At 40.4% G+C, this 21,280-nt stretch overlaps 1 protein-coding gene across 1 annotated transcript; it reads left to right on the top strand.

Moving 5' to 3' along the window:
• The first annotated feature begins 583 nt into the window (after positions 1-583).
• On the top strand, positions 584-19,731 carry rnf130 (ring finger protein 130). The gene is made up of 9 exons (XM_015952677.3): positions 584-808; positions 1,506-1,800; positions 9,152-9,343; positions 10,311-10,561; positions 11,689-11,760; positions 12,987-13,069; positions 17,897-17,993; positions 18,082-18,268; positions 19,387-19,731. Exons 2-9 carry the CDS (start codon positions 1,533-1,535, stop codon positions 19,497-19,499), a joined length of 1,263 nt encoding a protein of 420 aa, XP_015808163.1. The 5' UTR covers positions 584-808; positions 1,506-1,532; the 3' UTR covers positions 19,500-19,731.
• Positions 19,732-21,280: the final 1,549 nt, after the last annotated feature.

The following is a 21,280-nucleotide window of genomic DNA, read 5'->3' as shown; positions in this document are numbered from 1 at the left end:
ACCTTTTTTCTGATTGGCTTAATTAATTGACCTGTATTGGAATGTTTACTATGTGAAGTGCTTTGAGATGACTCTTGTCGTGATTTGGTGCTTAAATAAACTTGAAATTGAATTGTTCTTCTTGCAGACTGTCAAACCTGCGTAGCAAGTGCAAAACCGACTGTGAGTGTCTGATTCACTCTGCGTTTAATTAATCCGCGAGGATGAATCATAGGGATCATATTTATCTCGGTTTTGAAAACCTTCTCGCGAGATAAGTAGAAGATATAGCCTTGCGCATGCGCAGTGCATTCCAGACTTAACGGGGCTTGGAACTCCTCATCGTCTCTCTCATAGGCGCCTAATCTGATCAAAACAACAACAAACATCCGGACCCAACCACCCAGAACCGCGATCTGTTAACCGGGACTGCAGTGCAACCGGAGTCTGGAGCGGTCTGTCTGTCCGAGGACAATGAGCCAAAACAGAAGGAAGCAGTCGCCTGAGATGCTAACAGCCGAGTCACCGAGCTGCGGTGAAGCCTCAAACGATTTAACGGACATCTGAAGAAAATCCATCCAGATGTTGGTCTAGAACCGCTTCTCAGGACCATCCTGGTGTCCCCAAAGGTGATGTCTCACCTGTCAGACTGAACCCAGGGTTTACGTTGGTAAAATCTGGAGGATTTCTGCATAGAGTCACACATCTGGAAGATATCCGAAAAACACATCTGGGGAGAAAACGGAGACCGATGCAAGTATTCTAGAGCCAAAATATAACATCTGGGCTTAATTCTGAAGACTTCCTGGACAAGAGACAATATCTGAAGGTGAGAGACGATGTAAGTCTTGGAAAAATAACTTTAAGGGGCAGACTAGAAACTGAAGGAAAAAAATACAAAAACATTTTAGAGCAAATCGATCCAAAAAATCATGATATTACATTGAGGGATGGAGAGAATAAAGGCTTGGTAGGAAATACATGTTTATTCACCTCAGGACATTTGTTAAAGACAAGCAATCAGGGACCAGCGGGATAATTAAGGACCAGACAGGACAACCAGGGACCAGAAGGGATAAATGAGGACCACATGGAACAATCATAAACCAGATAGCCAGTCAGAGACCACAAAGAGACAGTCAGTACAGACCTTTTGTGTTTAATTTAAAATAAACAAACTTTGTCCCAATTAATCCAGTAGCAGCTTAAGGATGATCAAGGACCATAGGGGACAATCAGGGATCAGACAGAGACCACCGGAGACCAGGTAAGACATCCAGGAACCAGAAGAGACTGCCAGGAACCAAATGGGACAATCAGGGGGATCAGAGACCAGATAGAACATCCACATCACAGATGAAGACAGTCAGGAATGAGATGGAGACGGTCAAGAACCAGATGGGATCAGATAGAGACATTTAGGCAAAATGGGGCAATCATAGACCTGATGGAGATGCTAAAGGACCAGTTACAGAGCCTTTAATGACACCTAAATCTTCTGGGTCTTGTCTTTTCCTTCTTCACAGCTTCAATGTAACAAGAACCAAAACAACATGGCGTGCCACACATGGACCCGTCTCCCTGTCCCAGTCCCAGTTCTGGTACTGGTTCAGATTGTGATCCAGGCCTGCCCCGTGTCGGCGGCCCGCTCTGACAGGAACTTCTCAGAGGAGTTTGTGGATGCCACAGTGAATGTCACGGTGATGGACACACGTGGAAATGTTGTCCATATGATGAGTAGCGATGATGGGACATATGGAGAGAACTCTCCTAAAGTGGACACTAGAGGCGCCATCATAGCTCCTGCCCCGCATCACGGAGGTACCAACACTCTCACACACCTCAGGAAACATCTGTCTGTGTTCATTCCTTGTGTCAGTTAGTGTTTGTTAAGTTTTAGGACAACAATCAGCTCAGCTCTGGACAGTTTTGTTTTCTTTCATGTTGATGTTCATTAAGTCAGACACAAGACACAAATCCAACCGATTCAAGGGTTTTGTCTTGTCAGCTTCATTTGTTATTGTCCATCTAGCCTCAACAAAGCCTTTAAGGGGATATTTCACCCAAAATTGAAATTTTGTCTGTTGACACATTTCCCAGCATTAGATAAGTAGAAAAAAAAATATTTGTAACCAGCCCAGTCATTCTCCTGACCCGGCTGTACTCCTTTAGCTTTAGCTTAGCATAAAACACAGTAAGTGAATGGATCCAACTAGCATTGAATAAGAATAAGAAATAAGATCACTACTGAGAGAGTTTTAGGACCTTTTTATTCACAACGCTAGTTGGATCCATCTACTGACTGTGTTTTATGGTAAGCTAAAGCTAAAGGAGTACAGCTGAGTCAGGAGAATGACTGGGCTGGTTAAAAATTATGTTTTTTTCCCATTTATCTAACTCTGGGAAATATGTCAACAGACAAAATTTCAATTTTGGGTGGAATATCCCTTTAAAACCTGCTCCAGTTCTAGTTTTCCCCACGTTATCGTTAGAGGTTGATCGATATTGGTTTTTCTCTTGCAGATGCAGCAGGGATAGACAGTATATCGGCATCAATATCAGTATCGGCCGATGTTAGTCATTTTTTTTAACATATCGGGATCCGTTTGATAAACAAAACCGGGCTGAACAACCGATATTTTTTCCATCTCGTCTCCATTTGTTTGCCTGTTTCAGAGGGTGGGGTGGGGGGTGGGGGATATGTAATTGTTTAGTCATGTGAACAGAAAATGAAATAATCTCTGAACTGTAAATATGTGTGTTGTTTGTAAATAATAATGTAAATTAAGCTTTAATAATTTTCATTTTATACAAAATCTGCCGATTTTAGAAGCATTAATGTGAGTATATCGGTTCTCGGCCGTAACAGTGATCTTAATACGGTATCGGCCCAAAAATTTCATATCTGTGCATCACTACGATGCAGATATCTAGGAGACACTGTCAGCCAATGCCGATGTGTACTCCCTATTTTTATGGGCCAATTTTCATGGCCAATATCCAGATGTTTTCCACCTTATTTTCATGTTAAAACGTCATTAGTAACACCAGTTGATGCACAGAATTTCAGAAGCTGCGTACGTTTTTGAATGCTGAATTTAACTAACTGTTAAATCTTAACTTTGTGCACTGCTCAGTGTTAAAGCCAGACACCTAAATAAAGTTAGAGTATTTATTTTGCAGATGTTATTAGTGAATGTAAAATCTAAATTAAATTCTGCAACAGCACCATGCTGCCCAAGGAAGTGCCTGACTTTAAATCGGCTTTACTAAGGACAAATATCGCCCTGTCGAAATATAAAAAACAGTAAATATTGGCCTGAAATATCAGTCTGCCTCTAGTTATCATATTTCTGTTCCTGCTCTGACACCCAAAGACGTCTCAAGATGTTCTGCTCTATAGCTAAAAATCTATAAATCTGGGTTGGACAGATGGACAGCTCCAGCTGCTCGTGGTGTCCTCGTAGCTGATTCAGAGTGGCTGTTTCGGTTCTGCTGACAGTTTCTATCTTTATGTCTCCTTGGTGTGATGCTATGAACTAAAAATTATGAATAAGGGGCATGTGTAAATTATGTCCAGCAGACTGTCCCCAGTGTGGTTAGACATCATGAACTTTATATTGATGAAAGATTCCAATGTGGACGGTATAGAACTGGTATCAGAACTGTGAGTCAGACTGGACCACAGAATATAAACATGTCTATGCGGAACAAGTTCTGGACTAAATAATCACATAAATCTGGTCGTGAAACCATTTCCTGGACTGTAGAATCACATAAACAAGGTTTATAGCCATTTCCTGAAACAGAGGCACGTGACTTTGGCTCCTATTGTTGCATAATTACATTTCAGTGTTTTAGATGTTGCAGTTCAGTGCCTTTTATTTTAGATGCTGTGTCAGCTGTGTGTCTTTTAGGTTTTGCTTTGTGTGTTTTATGAATTTAGATGTTACTGGTCTGTATTTGATTTTCACATCAGTACTTTAGATGTTACAGCTGTGTGTTTGTGTACTTTAGAGATTGAAGGTGTGTATTTTTGTACTCAGATGTAACAGCTGTGTTTTTTTTTACTTAGATGTTACAGCTGTGTATTTCTGTACTTTAGATATTACAGCTTTGTGTTTTTCTACTTAGATGTTTATTCAATTCAATTCAAGTTTATTTATATAGCGCCAAATCACGACAATAGTCGTCTCAAGGCACTTCACACAGTAAACATTTCAATACAGTTCAATCCATTAAACCAATCAGTAAAACGTTTCCATATAAGGAACCTAGCAGAATGCATCGAGTCACTGACTAGTGTCAGAGTCTTTACAGCAATCCTCATATTATGCAAGCATTTAGCGACAGTGGAGAGGAAAACTAACTCACTGAGATTGAGGACACACACACGCACACACACACACACACACACACACACACACACACACACACACACACACACACACACACACACACCAGCTTTACTTAGATATTACAGCTTTGTATTTCTGTACTTAGTTGTTGCGCCAGTGTGTTTTTGTACATTAGAACTTGCGGCTATGTGTTTATGTACTTTAGATGTTACAGCTGTGTGTTTTTGTACATTAGAACTTGCGGCTATGTGTTTATGTACTTTAGATGTTACAGCTGTGTGTTTTTGTACATTAGAACTTGCGGCTATGTGTTTATGTACTTTAGATGTTACAGCTGTGTGTTTATGTACTTTAGATGTTACAGCTGTGTGTTTATGTACTTTAGATGTTGTAGCTGTGTGGTTTTGTGCTTTAGATGTTACAGCTGTGTGTTTATGTACTTTAGATGTTACAGCTGTGTGTTTATGTACTTTAGATGTTACAGCTGTGTGTTTATGTACTTTAGATGTTACAGCTGTGTGTTTATGTACTTTAGATGTTACAGCTGTGTGTTTATGTACTTTAGATGTTGTAGCTGTGTGGTTTTGTGCTTTAGATGTTACAGCTGTGTGTTTATGTACTTTAGATGTTGTAGCTGTGTGTTTATGTACTTTAAATGTTACAGCTGTGTGTTTATGTACTTTAGATGTTGTAGCTGTGTGTTTATGTACTTTAGATGTTACAGCTGTGTGTTTATGTACTTTAGATGTTACAGCTGTGTGTTTATGTACTTTAGATGTTACAGCTGTGTGTTTATGTACTTTAGATGTTGTAGCTGTGTGGTTTTGTGCTTTAGATGTTACAGCTGTGTGTTTATGTACTTTAGATGTTACAGCTGTGTGGTTTTGTGCTTTAGATGTTACAGCTGTGTGTTTATGTACTTTTGATGTTGTAGCTGTGTGTTTATGTACTTTAAATGTTACAGCTGTGTGTTTATGTACTTTAGATGTTGTAGCTGTGTGTTTATGTACTTTAGATGTTACAGCTGTGTGTTTATGTACTTTAGATGTTACAGCTGTGTGTTTATGTACTTTAGATGTTACAGCTGTGTGTTTATGTACTTTAGATGTTACAGCTGTGTGTTTATGTACTTTAGATGTTACAGCTGTGTGTTTATGTACTTTAGATGTTACAGCTGTGTGTTTATGTACTTTAGATGTTACAGCTGTGTGTTTATGTACTTTAGATGTTGTAGCTGTGTGTATATGTACTTTACATGTTACAGCTGTGTGTTTATGTACTTTAGATGTTGTAGCTGTGTGTTTATGTACTTTAGATGTTACAGCTGTGTGTTTATGTACTTTAGATGTTACAGCTGTGTGTTTATGTACTTAAATTAGATGTTGTAGCTGTGTGTTTATGTACTTTAGATGTTACAGCTGTGTGTTTATGTACTTAAGATGTTACAGCTGTGTGTTTATGTACTTAAATTAGATGTTGTAGCTGTGTGTTTATGTACTTTAGATGTTACAGCTGTGTGTTTATGTACTTTAGATGTTACAGCTGTGTGTTTATGTACTTAAATTAGATGTTGTAGCTGTGTGTTTATGTACTTTAGATGTTACAGCTGTGTGTTTATGTACTTTAGATGTTACAGCTGTGTGTTTATGTACTTTAGATGTTACAGCGGTGTGTTTATGTACTTTAGATGTTACAGCTGTGTGTTTATGTACTTTAGATGTTACAGCTGTGTGTTTATGTACTTTAGATGTTGTAGCTGTGTGGTTTTGTGCTTTAGAAGTTGCATTTGTATGTTTTTATACTTTAGATGTTTCAGCTGTGTGTTTATGTACTTTAGATGTTACAGCTGTGTGTTTATGTACTTTAGATGTTACAGCGGTGTGTTTATGTACTTTAGATGTTACAGCTGTGTGTTTATGTACTTTAGATGTTACAGCTGTGTGTTTATGTACTTTAGATGTTGTAGCTGTGTGGTTTTGTGCTTTAGAAGTTGCATTTGTATGTTTTTATACTTTAGATGTTTCAGCTGTGTATTTATACTTCAGATGATACAGTTTTGTGTTTCTGTAATGTAGATGTTGCAGCTTTTTTGTGTCGTGAGTCTGTGGAAGCAGCAGCTGTTTGTGTTTTCTCTCTGACACTGCAGAGGTTTTCAGGCGGTGAAGGACGGTGTGTGTCTGCTCTGAGGTGTCAGATTACAGTCAGGCGCTCCAAGGACACTGCAGCTGTTGATGGAGCTGCTGAAGGAGCTGCAGTGTCACAGTGGAGATTTCCATCCTGGCCCCAGCCCTCATGTCACATCCATGCATGTAACATTACAACTAAATGTATCCAGTTCTGTTGAGAGAGAATAATCTAGACAATTTTCATAACTCATCTCCATCATCATAAACTTCTAATGTTGTTGTCAGAGACTATGTATTTGTACGTCTGACTTGTTCAAGATGCTGCTGTGTGTCTTTTGTCTGGATTAATAAGACATGAGCACATCTCACCAGCCCTGTCTTTTCTTTTCTCATTCATGACCCCAAACTCATGAATGAGTCTCTTCAAATATCAGGCATCGTCACTTCCTGTTTTAAATCTCTTTTAAAAAATTCATTCCTGGTGACTTTCAACATAAATTGGTTTGTTTTAATGCCTCAGTTTTCATTTTATTTTCTTTCTCTCTGTGGCGCTTGTAAGTCTTGTTGTTCTTTATGTTTAGATTTTGTTGTGATTGTTGTTAATGTGTGTTTGTGTTTATATATTTTATACTTTTGTATTGTTCAGCACTTTGAACTTGTTTTTTAAATGTAGTGGATTAAGGAACAACAGACATATATCAAATCTAAAACATCATGTTTCTAAACACAGAACGCAGAGCCAGTAAGCAAGATGAGGGAAGTCTGACATCAGATCCTAAAGTCCAGTTTTAAGTTTAACCTGCAGAAAACGTGTAAAATAAAATCTAAAACCTGGCAGGAGGTAATGTTTGTGCTGGTATTTCACGTGTTTGTGTTTAAAGACATGATCCTGCTACCATATGTGGTCGAAACATCCCCCTCCGTTCAGCTCGCTACATAAACAGCCACCTTAGATGTTTGTGATCAGCTGATGATGTCTGTTTCTGCAAGGACATCAGAAATCATTAATAAAAACTACAGAAAACAAAACATTATGTTTTTCCCCCCCAGTCACTTTTATTGCATTTCAAACAAAGAGTTGGACAAGTGTCAGATTTTGCCCCTATTAGCTTCATCCATCTATTTCTGCTCCAACACATTCCTGTGAAACCAGGTGCAGTTCTTCTCATTTAGTAATGTCCCTGGTACTTACACAGGTGCTGGTCATAAAATTAGAATATCATGGAAAAGTTAATTTATTTAAGTAATTCCATTCAAAAATTGAAACGTGTATATTTTATTATTTCATTACACACAGACTGATATATTTAAAATGTTTATTTCTTTTAATGTTGATTATTATAATTGACAACTGATGAAAATCCCATATTCAGAATCTGAATATTACAGTCAGTTAAGACCAATGCAAAAAAGGAATTTTAGAAACGTTGGCCAAGTGAATGAACATGAAAGTTTGAGCATGTACAGCACTCAGTATTAAGTTGGGGCTACTGGATTACTGGCACGGAGTCGGTCAGTCTGTGGCACTGCTCAGGTGTTATGAGAACTCATGTTACTCTGATAGTGGTCTTCAGCTCTTCTAAATTGTTGGATCTGCCATATTGCATCTTTCCTCTTCACAATACTCCATAGATTTTCTATGGGGTTAAGGTCAGGAGAGGTTGCTGGCCAATCAAGAACAGGGATACTATGGTCCTTAAACTTCATGTTCAGGCCTCTAGACTGGAATATTTGGAACAACAGGATCAAATGCTGTGTTGACTGAGCTCAGGACCAGTAGACACCAGTCCACTGTCATATGCTCATGTGTTTATATTTGTTTATATTTATGGTAAATGTTAAATGACCTGAATTTCTTTAGCACCTCCTAGGGTTCTACAACCCCCCAAGGTGCCTTACAACACAATCAGTCATTCACCCATGCACACATACATTCACACACTGGTGGTGATGAGCTACAATGTAGCCACAGCTGCTGAACACCCCTCCGACCACCACCACCAGCAATCAAGGAGGTTAAGTGTCTGCGAAAGACTGAGTGGGACTCGAACCTGCAACCTTCCAGTTGCATAGTAGCTCCTCATAACTGATGCCCCGTCTCTTGTACAAAACACACAAAAACAAAACTCTGTGTAACAACTAACCTGGCAATAAACCAGATTCTGGAGCAGTGTAGAGACCAGTCCAATGTTTGGACAAGGATGGACATCATTCCTATGTCTGGACTGACCTGTCTCTGTCTTTATAAACAATCATGTGTTTTGTTTATTATTGAAACATAGATGAGGATTAGAACAAAGCTTTTTCATCTCAGTCTCACAGGGGGGAAAAATCATTTTTTGTTATTTATTGATTGATATTTATACTCATTTATTTTTTATACCTACTGGTTCCAAAAAGCTTGGGAGGAGCTGTTGTCCATGTCCAGCAGTCATCAGATGAGAGGCGGGGCTACACCTGGACAACCAGTCATTCATTCCAAGGGACAATTAACTTAATATGCATGGTTTTAGAATTTTATCATTATTATATTTATCTTATTGATGTTGTTTCTATTTTATTTTATTGATTCATCTTCAGGACTCAGACATGCAGCTACCTGTTCTAGAGTTGGAGGCTGATTTTAGCCCTGCTGTCATGTTGGATGATGTAGGTGAAGCAGTAACCATGGTAACACTGTTTCCTCAGTGGTGGACCGGCAGGGCTGCGATCCTAACACTCGATTCCTGGTCCCTCCCCGGACTGTCCACTGGGTGGCGTTGCTGCAGAGAGGAAACTGCACCTTCAGAGAGAAGATCTTGAAGGCTGCTGCTTACAATGCCACTGCTGTCCTGATCTACAACAACTCCACTGACAAGACCGTCAAAATGGGCCATGAAGGTCAGAATAACTCCCAACAGGTCTTTGTGCTGTTCTGTGCAGGACTGACCTCAGGCCACTGGGATGGGCAAGGATGAAGGTCTGATGGGTCTAAATTTAGTTGCCTCCCTCTGACCTCTGTGCGTGTGTGTGTGTGTGTGTGTGTGTGTGTGTGTGTGTGTGTGTGTGTGTGTGTGTGTGTGTGTGTGTGTGTGTGTGTGTGTGTGTGTGTGTGTGTGTGTGTGTGTGTGTGTGTGTGTGTGTGTGTGTGTGTGTGTGTGTGAGAGAGAAATGATGCTGCAGCAAGAACACAAAGATCAGAACAGAAAGATACTGGATCAGACAGGACTGCATGACCCATTTCAGGACATCTGACTTTGATAAAACATTAAATCTCACAACTGAGAGGCTGCAGGTCCAGATCAGAAACCAATCAGATTCCATAGTCTGTTATTTTTTTACATCTTACTGCTGAAATTTAACTGATTTGAGTGATTTTTTAAACATTTTAATGTTTGAAAAATAAACTTAACACAAAGTAAGGAAATTAGTGTAATAGTCCTGTGTGTGTTTGGGTTAGTGCTGTTGTGACTGAGTATTGATCTTGCACACACTACTGAGGCCCCTGACAGTAGAAATTGAATAAAGTGTGATAGTGGGCACAACCGATCACAGTGGGAATGTTAAAAGTGTTTCTGATTACGGTGGGGTTTACAATTCTCGTACTACCTTGTTGTAAATGTGGATAATCCGTTTTTTCAATTATATCAGATTTAAAACAAAAAAGTGTTTGAGAAACTGAGAAATAAACAATCAAACACATTTCTTTATTGTTTCTGCTGATTTTATTGTACAGAAAATTATCAGAAAAAACTAAAGTGCTTTCATTTCCAGGAAAACCAAATTGTAAAGTGGTTTTTGAAGGACTATTGTGAAACTCAGCAGAAGCAGATGTACAGGTTTCTCCCCTGACTGGTTCTGTGTGCAGGTACCGGTGACATTGTGGCCGTGATGATCACTGAGGTCTACGGTAAAGAGATCCTGGCTCACCTGGACCGGAATCTGACACTTGTGGTCTCTGTGGTGGTGGGTCAACGTGGTTCTACTAAGAACATCAATCGTGGTTCACTGGTCTTCGTCTCCATCTCCTTCATTGTCCTCATGATCATCTCATCAGCTTGGCTCATCTTCTACTTCATCCAGAAGATCCGTTACAGCAGCTCTCGTGACCGAAGCCAGGTGAGTAGCTTGAACGCTAACACACCAGCTGATGCTGCCCTCATGATGTGTTGGACAATGAGGTCCTACTCACCCGATTAGAGCTCGTTCAGTCAGAGCTTAGACCTTTAACCCTTAGCTGTAAGCTTTCACACCTAATTTGACCTATTTCTTCAGATAAGCAGCAGCTTATTTTGCAAATGTAGTTAAAGAATTCTGACCTGGTGATGCCTTACGGCGGACCACACAAGCCTTGTCTTGTGGGGCAGCATTAGGTTCAGGTCCAGAACCAGAATCTCGGGCCAAAGAAGGATATAAATAAAACTTTCGACAATGGTGTCTTCTAACTCTGATGAACATTGTGGGAATGCTAGCTTTTTTATCTGCACCAAGTAGATATTCTGTGTTGCCCCGAGTCCTTTAGCCCTTTTCATTTCATTTCAAAACTTTATTAAACAGAAAAAGATTAAAAACAATCGGGCCTGACTCTGTTTGAAACTGTTCCTCAGCAGGTTCCTGTTCGGCAGAACGTCAAACTGCAGCCTCGCAAGCATACGTACTAAAACAACACAAAGCAATCATGCAAACACTCATGATCCCAAAAAGGCTGCAAGAAGTTGTAACTCCACCTTCAACAGTGTTTACAGGGGAAACTGTCCAACAGATGAGAGATGAATTTTCTTTTGAATTGAGGTCATGTTGGCGCTGGCCTTATGTCATGTGGAGATTCATTCCAAACTTTAGTCTACGCTTAAAAGAACGACCTCTGGCCGTAAGAATTCCTAAAGGCAGGTAATGGCTAAAGTTCACTAGTGGCGGACCTAGTAACTCGCACAGAACTAAAACTGCACCTAGGAATCAATGCCTTTATGTCCGACGAAGTATGACGTTCATAGTAGAATTTCCTTTCCTTCTACTTTACTATTTCCCATCAAATCTTTGATGATATGTTAAAAGTCATCATGCATGAAGGATCGTCCCTTTTTTTTTAGTCTGTTGTTCTAACTTTGTAACAAACACTGAAGTCATGCAGCTGCTTTACAAAATAAAACTGCAAGCAGGATGTTTAGGTGTGTCTGTAGGCTCGACCCACCTCAGACGCTTTGTTGTGGTTGGATGTCTGATGCCCTGTTGTCTCTGTCCATCAGCGGCGTCTTGGCGATGCAGCAAAAACAGCTATTGGGAAGTTAACAACGAGGACGGTAAAGAAAGGAGACAAGGTAACACACATGGCAGGCGTTTCCTGCTCTGACACATCACACACATTTAGTTGATGATGATGATGATGATGATGATGATGATGATGATGACAAATGACCCGCACTTGTATAACACTTTTCCGAATCAGAGGACTCCAAAGTGTTTCACACTGTAGTGAATCATTCACACATTCACACACATTCACACACATTCACACGCTGCTGCTGCTGATGAGCTACAGCGTAGCCACAGCTTAGTTCAGGCACACTTACAGAGGTGCGTTACCTTGGAAACACCTGTATGTTGGGGCAGACTGTGAGGAAGTTCAGGGGTTCTCGTGGGGGATCTCCCAGGTTGTTTGTGGCGCTGAGCTTTTGTTTTTGTTGAAGCTAAGAATAAGTCAAGAGAGCAAACAAACTGCCTGATTCTTCATCCTTATGACGTCACAGTATTTATAATGGCATAATTGAAAATGGACTCTGAAATCTGATTTGTGTGGTTTTTCTATCACTCCATCAAGGGTCCCTATTCACGGCATAGCACCTGAAGTGGAATCTGCTCAGAAGCCACTCACTCTCTTCTATTCTCACCGAGCAGATCGGTGCATCTGAGTTGTGCCTCGTTTCATCTGGAGGGCACGCTCTGCCAAATCCTCCAATAACACAAGATCAGCCATGCTACTATGTCAAATTCTTGCCGGCCACATGTGTCTTTTATAGGTTATAACAGCAATCATGAGATAAAGCTGTTTCTCCACAGACAGAATTACTTATTGGGTAAATATCCTTTGTGGGTGAGGAACACGTGTGGATGACTGAGGCCTTGAGTATTGCGGTTCCACAGTTCATCCATTAGATGCTGTTTGCACGCATGGTCAGAGCTATTCCTATATTAAGGAGCATTTCACTGTGCATAAAATTGTTCCTACGCACAGATCTGTGTGCAAGTACAGAGGATTGAGTGTCCTAGTTTCAGTGGTCTGAAGAGGCAGTGAGAACAGTTTCAGGTGGATGCAGTTGGTCCTATCTGGACCAGGAGACAATTTAGTCTAGAGGCTAAACCTTTTTGCCTTTCTGTTCTGATGAATCCATGTGTCCTTCTGTTTTATTAAGTGTTGAATCAAAGGTCAATGGAAAGTTTGAGCTCTAAATCATCTGGAGTCCAAACCACTGCCCCGACTGTGACCCAGAACCACTCAGAGACTGGATGACTTAAACCTGTGGTTTTTCCTGTGTTTCTGCTGAAGGAAATTGATCCAGACTTCACCCACTGTGCCGTGTGTATAGAAGCGTACCAGCTGAACGATGTGGTCCGAATCCTGCCCTGCAAGTGAGTCTGATCCATTTATATCATCGCAGAACATCTGTGTCGTTTTTTGCAGGAGACAATCAGAGGAGATAAGAGTCAGTATTAATCTGGTCTTTGATTGGCTGAAAACCTCCTGTGGGTCTGGTCCAATGAACCTAAGTTCTATTTCTTTTTAGCTTATATACATATACATATTGTAACAGAATGAAATGACTGTTTTTTCCCCTCCTCTGCACAGGACTAGTCTGCATGAGATATGGTCTCAAGGTCTCATGCATTTGCTTCTAACCTGCTTATTTTCAGCTCAACAGCAGAACGAAGAATTAACTCTTTTCTTTTAATTAATCAAATAACTCAATTTTAATAAAGCTAATCCAACCAAGTGTTAGTCAATAAATAAGATGTGACCGATCTGTGAAATCAAAATATTAATTACTTTATTATAATCCTATGTAATATAAAGGTACTATGACTTTGAATGTTCCAACAGGACTGATTTCATGTAGCGTTAAAAAGACATGACACATTACTTTCACTGATCCAATCAGAATCTGACAGATCTGACGGAGGCGTGGTTCTGATAGTGTTTGGTAAAACCTGTCAACTTTTCATTCGACCATAAACCATAACATCCGAAGTATAAAACTATGCCCATGTCATCTCTAACGCCAGTTCAAAGTGTTTTAGAGAAAGCTTCGGAGTGGCCAATCTGTAACTTTCCTCTTTAACCAAAAGAACAACGACAAGCTGGAAAATTCGTTTTTGTTCCAACTGCTGCAACGGTTCCTTTCAAAATAAAAGCTGAACCATCAAGACCCAGGCTCGGGTCTCACCAGACGCCAACAAATTGTCGCGACCCGAAAGTATCTAACAGACTGGACTGGTCGGCAACCGCAGCTTTTCCTACCGGCTGGGTTCCAGAGAAGGTCAAGCTAGACCTCAACATTCCTGATCTAAAGGGGACTTCCTGAAGGGTAGGTAGACCGGCAAATGGCATTGAATGTGTTTATGAATCTCCTAACCAAAGCTTAATGTGAAGACATCACCTTCAGTTCCCATCAGAACAAACTGCTTCTTCGGATTTGCTGGTTCTGATTAACATCACACGTCATCCATTCACCGTCTCATCCACCTTAGTTACACCATACATTTAGTGCTTAAAGTCAGTCTAGTTTAATTTATTAGTAATAAATATTTTTAACTTTTAAACTTGACTCTCTCTCTTCTGTTCTCTCTGAGTGAATACGAAGCTGTTATCTAATCCCTGCATTAAAAAGTTCCAATCTTCTGGTTTAAATAACCTCACAGATCCGTAAGGTGGATTTCATATTTCCTATGGAATCCTACGCCTTATGGCTCATTAAATAACATGTAATTTAAATCATTACAATATAAATTGTGTAGAAGGAGAGCTGACCCAAACCTGACCTTTCAGAACCATCCAGATGTTTTATGATTGTTTATATTGATGTGTAATAAAGAAACGACCAGTTAGTTTGGAGCAAAAAGACTCCAATGCACTTTGTCCCTGTAGAAGAAAAAGGAGAAAAGATCTTTTCTATAGCGCCTCTCAAGATAAAAATCATGAGGCGCTTCACAAAAGCAAAAAATCTAAAATATAAAAAAAGAATTTAGAAAATGATTCAAAATATATTTAAAATGAGCAAAAAATAGACAATTATGATTAAAAAATGTAAAGAAAGAGAGTGAATAGTGTAGGGGTTAGTAAATTGATTGCTTTAAGAGATTAATATATTACCTCTACTTATGACCAATAAGCTGTGATACTCTGTATAAATATAGAATATCAACCTGCTTGGTCTTGTATGTTTAATCAGAAGATTCTAGGATTCTTTGTTTATTCAGGGATTGTAAACTCTTTGTTTTGATTCAAGAAAGAGTCAGGTTTGTAAAAGTAAGAATTTATTTTCCAAACAATTAAAACACGACAAGTTAACTAATATTTACTGTGATGGATGGATCTAGATGGAGGAGATGTGGTAAATGGTGCCTATGTGTGAATGTGATGTTATCAGAACTTCCGTATCTAGGAAAGCTGAGTTCTGGGTGTTAAAAGAATTTGGTTTGCATTAAGCTATGAAGTTGATTCTTATCAAAATGCATCAGACGCAATCACGCTGTGTTCTACCTCACCCTTCTCGGAAACCCTCTTCGTGGATCTGGAGGTCAGCGAGGTCGGATGACCCCTGGGCACCCTGGTCCAGTAGATTGACCACAGAGCCGACTTCTCCAGCCCAGAGATGTCGCCAGGCACACAGTTTGGATGGAACCGTTTGCGTCTAGACTCGGATTCGGAACAAAATCAGCTTTGTTCTGCAGGAACCGTTTGCTGTGTCAGCTTTGCAGCAACCTTGACGGCGTGTCAAAGGCTGCTTCTTAGTTAAAGAGACTTCACTACGGACGGCCGTTTCCCTAGCTTCCTCTAGAACTCTGTAGAACTGGAACACACTCTCTGACTGGAACACTGACTCATCGTGAAGTGAGTTCTGTTTTTATATTCTCATGTTAATTTCTTACCAAATCAGAGCATGCCATGTTAAGGGCTCTTACCAAGAATCTCAGAAACTCACGCCTTCTTTCAGATACAGAGGTTCTGATTTGTGGGTAAGAAAATATCTATGTGGTACGCGTTTGACTTAACTTTGATTTGTCCTTGATGAACCTTGAATGAGTGTAGATGATGATGGCCTTATCCTATCAAACATTACTGATCCATATACAGTGGGGCAAAAAAGTATTTAGTCAGCCACCGATTGTGCAAGTTCTCCCACTTAAAATAATGACAGAGGTCAGTAATTTTCATCTTAGGTACACTTCAACTGTGAGAGACAGAATGTGAAAAAAAAATCCATGAATTCACATGGTAGGATTTTTAAAGAATTTATTTGTAAATCAGGGTGGAAAATAAGTATTTGGTCACTTCAAACAAGGAAAATCTCTGGCTCTCACAGACCTGTAACGTCTTCTTTAAGAAGCTTTTCTGTCCTCCACTCGTTACCTGTATTAATGGCACCTGTTTGAACTCATTATCTGTATAAAAGACACCTGTCCACAGCCTCAAACAGTCAGACTCCAAACTCCACTATGGCCAAGACCAAAGAGCTTTCGAAGGACACCAGGAAAAGAATTGTAAACCTGCACCAGACTGGGAAGAGTGAATCTACAATAGGCAAGCAGCTTGGTGTGAAAAAATCAACTGTGGGAGCAATTATCAGAAAATGGAAGACATACAAGACCACTGATAATCTCCCTCGATCTGGGGCTCCACGAAAGATCTCATCCCGTGGAGTCAAAATGATCATGAGAACGGTGAGCAAGAATCTCAGAACCACACGGGGGGACCTGGTGAATGACCTGCAGAGAGCTGGGACCAAAGGTCACCATCAGTAACACACTACAACGGCAGGGAATCAAATCCTGCAGTGCCAGACGTGTTCCGCTGCTGAAGCCAGTGCATGTCCAGGCCCGTCTGAAGTTTGTCAGAGAGCACATGGATGATACAGCAGAGGATTGGGAGAATGTCATGTGGTCAGATGAAACCAAAGTAGAACTTTTTGGTATAAACTCAACTCGTCGTGTTTGGAGGAAGAAGAATACTGAGTTGCATCCCAAGAACACCATACCTACTGTGAAGCCTGGGGGTGGGAACATCATGCTTTGGGGCTATTTTTCTGCTAAGGGGACAGGACGACTGATCCGTGTTAAGGACAGAATGAATGGGGCCATGTATCATGAGATTTTGAACCAAAACCTCCTTCCATCAGTGAGAGCTTTGAAGATGAAACGTGGCTGGGTCTTCCCATGCGACAATGATCCCAAACACACCGCCCGGGCAACAAAGGATTGGCTCCGTAAGAAGCATTTGAAAGTCCTGAAGTGGCCTAGCCAGTCTCCAGACCTCAACCCCATAGAAAATCTGTGGAGGGAGTTGAAAGTCCGTGTTGCTCGGCGACAGCCCCAAAACATCACTGCTCTCGAGAAGATCTGCATGGAGGAATGGGCCAAAATACCAGCTACTGTGTGTGCAAACCTGGTAAAGACCAATAGTAATCATTTGACTTCTGTTATTGCCAACAAAGTTTATGTTACAAAATATTGAGTTGAATTTTTGTTATTGACCAAATACTTATTTTCCACCCTGATTTACAAATAAATTCTTTAAAAATCCTGCCATGTGAATTCATGGATTTTTTTTCACATTCTGTCTCTCACAGTTGAAGTGTACCTAAGATGAAAATTACTGACCTCTGTCATCATTTTAAGTGGGAGAACTTGCACAATCGGTGGCTGACTAAATACTTTTTTGCCCCATTGTATAAATCAATGTAATACTTCATTTCACAGATTAATCAAAACATTTTATTTAGTATTCATATAACATTTGTTCATCAACCAAATTATTCTTTAATGATTAATTAACCTATAAGTTTTAATTATTCATATATTTAAGAGTTCATTTTTTGATTAAGCAACCCTTACGAGCTGAGAGTGTTCACTTTATTCAGAGGCATGAAGAGTCCTGTAGAATGATAAGGGAAGCTTGGGCCTTGAGGAGGGAACGTGATTGTTGACAATACGTTATCATGTGTTCAGAGCTGCAGAAAGGCTCTGAACTCCAGCTGATGGGATGCAGAATCTGGCAGATTAAAGGAAACACATGCAGACTCATGTCTCCATGTCGACCAGATATTGAAGGGTCAAACTGTACCGGTACTTAAAACTGACCATTACTGGACATTACAATAGGAAAGAGGGAAATCAGTGGATGTCCTATCTTCATCCGCCTGTCCTACATTTTTTCTTGAAAATTATCTTCGTCTTCTGCAGACACGTCTTCCATAAGGTGTGTGTGGACCCATGGTTGAACGAACACTGTACCTGTCCCATGTGCAAACTCAACATCCTCAAAGCTCTCGGCATCATGGTGAGTTATAGCTGACATCATCAGTTACACGGGTGTCAGGGACGCCCACACTGGTGGTTTCTGTTCACTGTGTCCCCTCTCTGCCCAGACTAGTCTTCCCTGCGTGGACAGCGTGGTGTTGGATGTAGAGCGTCTGGGTGTCGTTCAGCCATCCAGCAGCCAGAGGGCGCCACTGACAGACAGTAACCAGCCGTCCATCAGCTTAGAGCCTCTCAGGCCCCCCCATCCTGAGGCCACACCCAGAACACCTGCTGACATCACTGTTACCATTACCAGTAAGAACACAAAGCAGCTAATCACCGGAGCAGTGCAACAACAAAGCAACATAGTTTCACTTTATGTCTAAACAAAACAAGCTTTCATCCAAACTTGGCAACATTTTCTTAAAATGTTTTATCCAAACACAGAAATATTTCATTTTTTACACTACTTTACATGGTTCGGGTGGTTTTTCCTTACAAATAAGAAACAGCTTTAGTTGGTGGCCTTTTGAAAAGTAGCGTAACATGATCTGTACCTGCAAAAAGTACTTTTATTAAAACCTGCGGGCAGCAAGGCAAAACACTAATCAACCACTGCCTAGCCAATTAGTGTGTGACAGTTTCTGGTGTTGCATTTTTGGCCCGGCTTGAAGGCCCTTCGAAGTTTGCACTAAAAGAGGTGGCAGCCTTGCACCCAACACTAGTGGAAACACTTTGGAACTGGGCCAAACTGAGCTGAGCCGTGCTGATTAGGTACTGGTGGAAAAGGCTCATTTTACAGATTTCGTCAAATAACAGCCAATTTTAATGAAAATATTTCTGCTTTTTATTTAACCTTTGTATAAAAACAAAGCAACTACGGAGGAAAACAACAGCTTTGCATAAAAATACAGCATGTTTTTATCTTACCTTAACAACTTTTTATTGCAACATTTAATCAAATCACAGCGACTATTTCCTAAAACAACTTTTCATCAAAACATTCCAATTTCATGTCAAAACAGCAAGTTTACATCTAAAAACATCACAACATTTCTTATTAAAACACGTCAATACACTAAAAGAAAAACTTTGCTTTAAAATAGATAATTTCCATCCAATGCAGCAGAGGTTCATCCGACAGCCTGTCGTTAAAACACAGCAGCCTTTTGATAAAGAATGGCAGCTCTTCATCACAACTTTTCATAAAAACAAAACTAAAATGATAACTTTGCATTAAAATCGTACATGAACGTGCATTAACTTTCAACTAAAACACAGTAACCTTTAAAAAGAACATAATGAAGACAAAATCTCAACAGATACTGGAAGTTGCTGAGCATTGGGTTTCATTTTTTATGTTCTAAAAAATAATTTCTATCCCTTCCTGAATATTCTGAACATGTGTTTTTGATGTTTGTGTGTCTCGCCAGGTGGGGGTCACATCTTCAACAGGCGCTCGATGTCTCCTCGTAACATCATCTGTGAGATGGAGCTACCAGACATCCAGGCCTCTCTTGATCTCTATGATGACAATAAGTCTTGAGACTGGTCGTCTTGGTTACAACCACACATCACAACACTGTTCTACCTGCTGATGGATGGACACAGGAAGTCCTCACACAGTGTTTTTGTTGGGATGTGGGGTTGTTTTGGGGTGGGCGTGGTCTGATAAGTCAACGTTCTGGATGTTCTGGATAACAGCTCCATTCAAAACTCTACTGAAGCTTTTACAATGTTCCTGGGCTCATGTGAACTTCCTGGAATTGCTTCTTATTGTAAACTTCCGAATGAACTAAAAAGGGGTATGGAAGTTCCTGGAAAACATTTATGCTCTCAGAGATCTGTTGGTACCTACAAAGATTCCTTCTTTCATTTGTCTTTTTCTTCTTCATATTCACACTGTTGGACCAGAACTTATGCAGCAAACACCCAAACCAGAACGAGTGCTGACCCAAAGATTTTGAAGACAAAAATGTTTCTGTCTTGTGTTTTAATTTGGTCTGGACACTAGTAAGTGGACCTCCTTATTGGCTGGTAACCATGGCCCGATACTGCCCCTGGACCTACTGCTGGCCCTGTTCCTGCCCCTTGTTTGTATTTACTGACTAACCTTATTCTTTCTCATCACACGGGATTCAAAAACCGGTTTGTACTTGAATCTGGATTCTCAGGAGGAACCTTAAAGATGTTAACTCTTCTGTGCTTTTCTGTAGAACAAACAGACATTAGATGTAAAGGAAAGTCTGAAATTCTAGGAAACCTGGTTGGGTTCTGGAACATGTAGACCATTCTGGGTTTTCTGACTTAGCAAGTAAACCCCAAATAGCCCAGTTTAACCCTCACAGAATAGCACTGGTTCTACGGCCTTTCCCTTCTTTGATGTCTGGTGGCGTGGGGTCTGTGAGGTTTTTCTGGGTCTGGATGAGTTTCTGTTCCCATCTTGAAGAAGTAACCAGTAAAATGTTTTTGTAGCTTGATGATTGGTTTCCAGGTTTCCTGAAGTGTAGGACTGCTCCTTTAACATGTAATAATCTGAATTATTCAGCGTGTAACAAGAATAATATTAATAGTAATAATATTAATAATAATCAGCATATAAACAGCGTCTATAATCTCAGAAATCAATATTAGCGCTAAGTGACCTGAAGATGTCCTAAGAGACACTCGGCTGCTGTCCTTGTCTGTCTGTCCTCGTCTCTGTGTAATGATGATGATGATGATGATGATGAAGTCCACTGTGTCATTACTGCCACAACAATGATCATTAAAGTGTTGGCTGCATTTTGTTTCGCAGATCCTCTGCGTGTGTTTCAGGTGAAAGTCCAATTTTCTGTTTGGTCTAGTTTGTGTTTGTGTGTGTGTGTGTGTGTGTGTGTGTGTGTGTGTGTGGGTGGGTGGGGGGGGGGGGGGGGGGGTCTTCATCAGTCAAGAGACTGTCCAGTTTCAGGACAGCAGTGGTTCTTCTGGGGTTGTGAATATTTTCAATAAATCAGCATCTTCATGAACTGAGTCTGAAGCACCTGCATGAAGTGTAGCACCTACAGATTTTTGGTTCTGTTTTTTTCACTTTAAAACTGAGTTGCTGATTCTCATAGATGAATGATGTCTCCCTGGTGAAGGATCTGGGATTAGATCTCAGGGATGGGGGAGGCAGCCCTTCACCAGCTACAGGCTTGCAGAGTGAAGGCCAGAGTTCATTTCCAATATATTAAGAAGCTGGAGTGTGACAACAAGCACACTGCTGAGTACAAGGTACTTCCTCTACTTACTATACTATCACTACCTGGAGCGTTCCCAACCTTAAGTAGGTAATCCACCCTAAAG

Source organism: Nothobranchius furzeri, chromosome 1, assembly GCF_043380555.1.
Source record: "Nothobranchius furzeri strain GRZ-AD chromosome 1, NfurGRZ-RIMD1, whole genome shotgun sequence".
In the NCBI taxonomy this organism is placed as follows: Eukaryota; Metazoa; Chordata; class Actinopteri; order Cyprinodontiformes; family Nothobranchiidae; genus Nothobranchius; species Nothobranchius furzeri.
The sequence above is the reverse complement of the archived record's forward strand: the minus strand, read 5'-3'. Positions and strand labels throughout refer to the sequence as shown.

Coding starts and splice junctions, on each gene's coding strand:
- rnf130 (XM_015952677.3), top strand. CDS start 1,533: ATGGCGTGCCACACATGGACCCGTCTCCCTGTCCCAGTCCCAGTTCTG. Junction 1,801..9,151: donor TCCTGCCCCGCATCACGGAG/GTACCAACACTC, acceptor CTGTTTCCTCAG/TGGTGGACCGGCAGGGCTGC. Junction 9,344..10,310: donor CGTCAAAATGGGCCATGAAG/GTCAGAATAACT, acceptor TTCTGTGTGCAG/GTACCGGTGACATTGTGGCC.